Source organism: Microtus ochrogaster, chromosome 10, assembly GCF_000317375.1.
Source record: "Microtus ochrogaster isolate Prairie Vole_2 chromosome 10, MicOch1.0, whole genome shotgun sequence".
Taxonomy (NCBI): domain Eukaryota; kingdom Metazoa; phylum Chordata; class Mammalia; order Rodentia; family Cricetidae; genus Microtus; species Microtus ochrogaster.
In genome coordinates this window covers 20606948-20610833 of record NC_022016.1, presented here as the reverse complement: position 1 = coordinate 20610833, position 3886 = coordinate 20606948, and the positions used below count along the sequence as shown (strand labels likewise).

At 37.4% G+C, this 3886-nt stretch overlaps 1 protein-coding gene across 4 annotated transcripts in view; it reads left to right on the top strand.

Annotated features, from left to right (window-relative positions):
• Window positions 1-3886, top strand: part of Zdhhc21 (zinc finger DHHC-type containing 21) — a 48361-nt gene that overhangs the window by 18040 nt on the left and 26435 nt on the right. For all 4 annotated transcript variants that reach the window (XM_013348265.2, XM_005352675.2, XM_026781918.1 and 1 more), the window contains 2 exons: window positions 78-189; window positions 3420-3558. In XM_013348265.2, coding sequence (XP_013203719.1) covers window positions 78-189; window positions 3420-3558 — 251 coding nt within the window. The remainder of the gene's footprint in view (window positions 1-77; window positions 190-3419; window positions 3559-3886) is intronic.

The window sequence follows — 3886 nt, the reverse complement described above, 5'->3', positions numbered from 1 at the left end:
CAGCTCCACCGCTGTTGTTACTGAGTCTCAGCATCACCAGCATGCCTAATTCCTAAATAATCTGCTCTCCTTCTCAGAGCGGGAGCTGTGGGAGCTGTGCAACAAGTGTAATTTGATGAGGCCAAAGCGATCCCATCACTGCAGCCGCTGTGGCCACTGTGTGAGAAGGATGGACCACCACTGTCCTTGGTAAGTAAGTAGATGATCATCAGTGCTTACTGACAGCCACAGGATTGCTGCTGAAAGTACCCTACAACATGAGTGTGTTGGTGCACATCTGTAATCCCAGCACTTGGGAGCTGAGACAGGAGGATTAGTTAATGATAATAAAAAAGAACAGTCTGAGAACCTTCCAGCTTTAAACAGAAATAACACTTAAGTCATTTCATTAAATTTTTTAAAATAAAAAATTGGTTTTTGCAACTCCCAGAATAAATATCTGTAGAGATTTATCTCTGCTAACAAGAAGACATTTGTGCAGAAAACTTCAGAATTAACACATACCTAACCAAATATGCAAAGGACTAGGGTGCGCACGTCAAATGAGGCAGTGCCTGCAGAGCATTTGGTGCATGGCCAGATGTGTGGGAGCACTTACCTAACAGCTACCTACTGGGGCTTCTAAGACACAATGGCCACTGCTTCAATTCCTCCTTACTCGTTAGAGAACACTTTGCAGATTTGCTAATAACTCCCTTCCATTCCTTATGCCTTTTATAGTATTTTCTGTTGGATATTATTTACATTTTGTGCATGTTGGATGTATATAAGAGCTAATTAGCTGTTTCTTTGGAACTGCCAATATATTTGGTCAATAGGGGGCTCTGTTGTAATATTTAAAGACACTATTAAAAAGTAGATTAAAAAACCAAATGCTCGGAGCATCTCTTGTATTTCATTTCAAAGCTGTCACAAAAATTTTTGAGCAAGATATTATATTTAATTCTACTTCTCTTACATTGGATCTTGTTTATATTTAAATTGGTATAGCACTTATAAATTGATATAGCAGTTTATGAATAGATATGCATAAATATATGAAGTTAACTATATAATAACTCTTTAACTTAAAAAACAGTTCATTTACCTACAGTCGATTGAGGAAGACATTTCACCTTTGTCTAATGATGCTAATCAATTTCACCTCCTTTATTATGATAACTTTCTCTTATTTATGACCATTTTTATAGCATTGCTAATTAGCAAAATTTTAGTTTACATTGTTTTTCTTAACTATGAATTGTTTATTTAGACTTCCAGAGACTAGAAAAACAGAAGAATATTTTAAATAAAAGTACTTCAGGTTTTTTTAATTGTCTAAGTCTACTAACAGATATTATATACTAGGATATGCAGTGTTAAAAAATGTGCCTCACATTTTAAATAGATTAGTTTTCAAGTTTCTAAAACTCGGTGTTACTTATATCCACAATAATAAAACATGAAAAACCCTATGTGAAATCTGCATTGACATAAGTGGTAATCACTTTGAAAATTCACAGCACTTTTTTATATTAGTTTTCCTTATCAATTAGAAAGATAATAAATATTCATGGTAAAGTTAATGCTTCCTTACAAGAGAATGCTATGAAGTTTAAAAGAATCATCTGGGCATTGCACCTGTTAATACTAGTGATCTGTTTTTAAGAGGTAAAGACTAACTTGTTGGTGAGGAAATGAAGCACCCTTTAACTTGAACTGTGATGCTGAGAGATTTCTGTCCATAGATTTCTTGCTTCCAGTATCTGTTTCAGGGTATTGGTGGGAGGAGAGGGGTGTAGAAAGAAACTGGAGATTAGCAAGGAAGGTTGATCTAGACTCGGGAATTTCTTCCATTGAATTTCCTACAGAGCACTGCTCTTGTCCAAGTGAGGGTGTCTACAGTATTAATTGGAGACAGAGGTTCTTAATGTTCTCAGAACTGCAGCATTCCAACTGTCAGAGCTTCAGAGTCGGTGGCCAGCTCTCAGACGCCTCAAAGTCTTTGCTTTCTTCTCTGACTATTCTTTCTAAATAGTTTAAGCAGAGGCACACAAGAGGGCTCTGTGCCTGTCAGAGCTCCGATGATGTCTCAGAGCCTTGTTTCTGAGCCTATGGAGGAGAGGGGGGTGGGGCAGCAACAGCTGAGAGCCCTGTCATGCCTGAGTGAGCGGAGCACACTTCTCTTGACGACAATAAAGCTTTTAATTCTCCTGTTTACCAATAGTGCTCTGTAGCCTCAGATTAAACCCACAAACATCTCAGCTCTGTTCTGTTTGATATTTAAAAAATAATGCAAAACTATGCATCTTTTTTTTTTTTTTTTGGTTTTTTGGTTTTTCAAGACAGGGTTTCTCTGTGGTTTTGGAGCCTGTCCTGGAACTAGCTCTTGTAGACCAGGCTGGTCTTGAACTCACAGAGATCCACCTGCCTCTGCCTCCCAAGTGCTGGGATTAAAGGCGTGCGCCACCACCGCCCAGCAAAACTACGCATCTTAAAAGAAACAATTTAAGACACAAATTAATCTTAACACACACATATATGTGTGCATATGTCTATACATATGTACACATGTATACACATATATATGTGCTTGCATGTCTATACACACATGCACATGTGCATAGACATATGTTATATGTGTCTATACATACACATGCACACACGTGCACATGTATGTTATGTATGTGTGTATATGTTTATGCATACACAGGTATACCTGTATACACATATGTCATATGTGTATGTATGTCTGCATACATACACATGCACACACATATGTGTATGTATGTGTCTATACATATGTACACATGTGCACACATGTTTTTCCCTTCTTGGTGATAGTATATCATACAATTTTGATAAAAATAGTTTCATATTGGAATTTTAAGTTAGATTTTTCTATGGAATCTTAAAATAGACTAATTTTGTAGCAATAGAATTTACTTATTTTAAACCAATCTTGGCAGGTTATGATTATAGCATCATCATCTTTCTAGTTGGACTTCGCTGTTGTTTTGGCAGAGAGGACATGAAAATGATTTTGAATATGTTTTTATTTTTAGCTGCCAAGGATACATTTTTCTTATAAAGTAAAAATAAAGTTGTGTGCCTCACAGGTCTGTCCAAGTAGCGAGTTTGGGCTGTTTTTCCCTAAAGTATTCGGATTGCTCTCTTCTACTAGAAGGCTTTATGGCAGGGCAGGGGTGCAGAGCGAGGTTCTCCTGACCCTCTGGGCCACAGTCTCTTGTAACTGAAGGTCCTCTGGCCAGTGGCCTAAGTGCGCTGCTCCTCTGCCCACCTGCTCTCCCGCCTCACCCAGCTGCTGTGACTTACAGAGGCACTATAAATGTGTATCTTAAAGAGCTGGCTTTTACCTTCATGATCCTCATATGGGCATCTTACTAAAGGCTCCGTGTTTCTTTCTCTGTTTTTTTCAGGATAAACAACTGTGTGGGTGAAGACAACCACTGGCTCTTTCTGCAGCTGTGTTTCTACACTGAGCTTCTGACTTGCTACGCACTGATGTTTTCTTTCTGCCACTATTATTATTTTCTTCCACTAAAAAAGCGTAATTTGGTAAGACATGTTTATATCCACTGATGTTAGAGCAGCCGTGTACACCTGTAAACATGATGGCTCCTTAAACTACCGGAGTGTCGGGCAGAGATAACAAAGCTAGCCTTGGACCAGTGAACTTCACACTACACCGAGACTGAGAAAGTGTTAGACAAGTCTCTTTATAGCTATTTGTGTTTAGATATCTTAAGAAAATAAAATATTAGTTCTTTTGGTATAGGAGTTTAAAAACAACCTAAAATAGTGAAAACAAAGAAAAAGTATCTATTTCTTGTTTTTAAAATAAAAACAAACATAGATTAGTTTATTTACTTATTTTACTATTTTA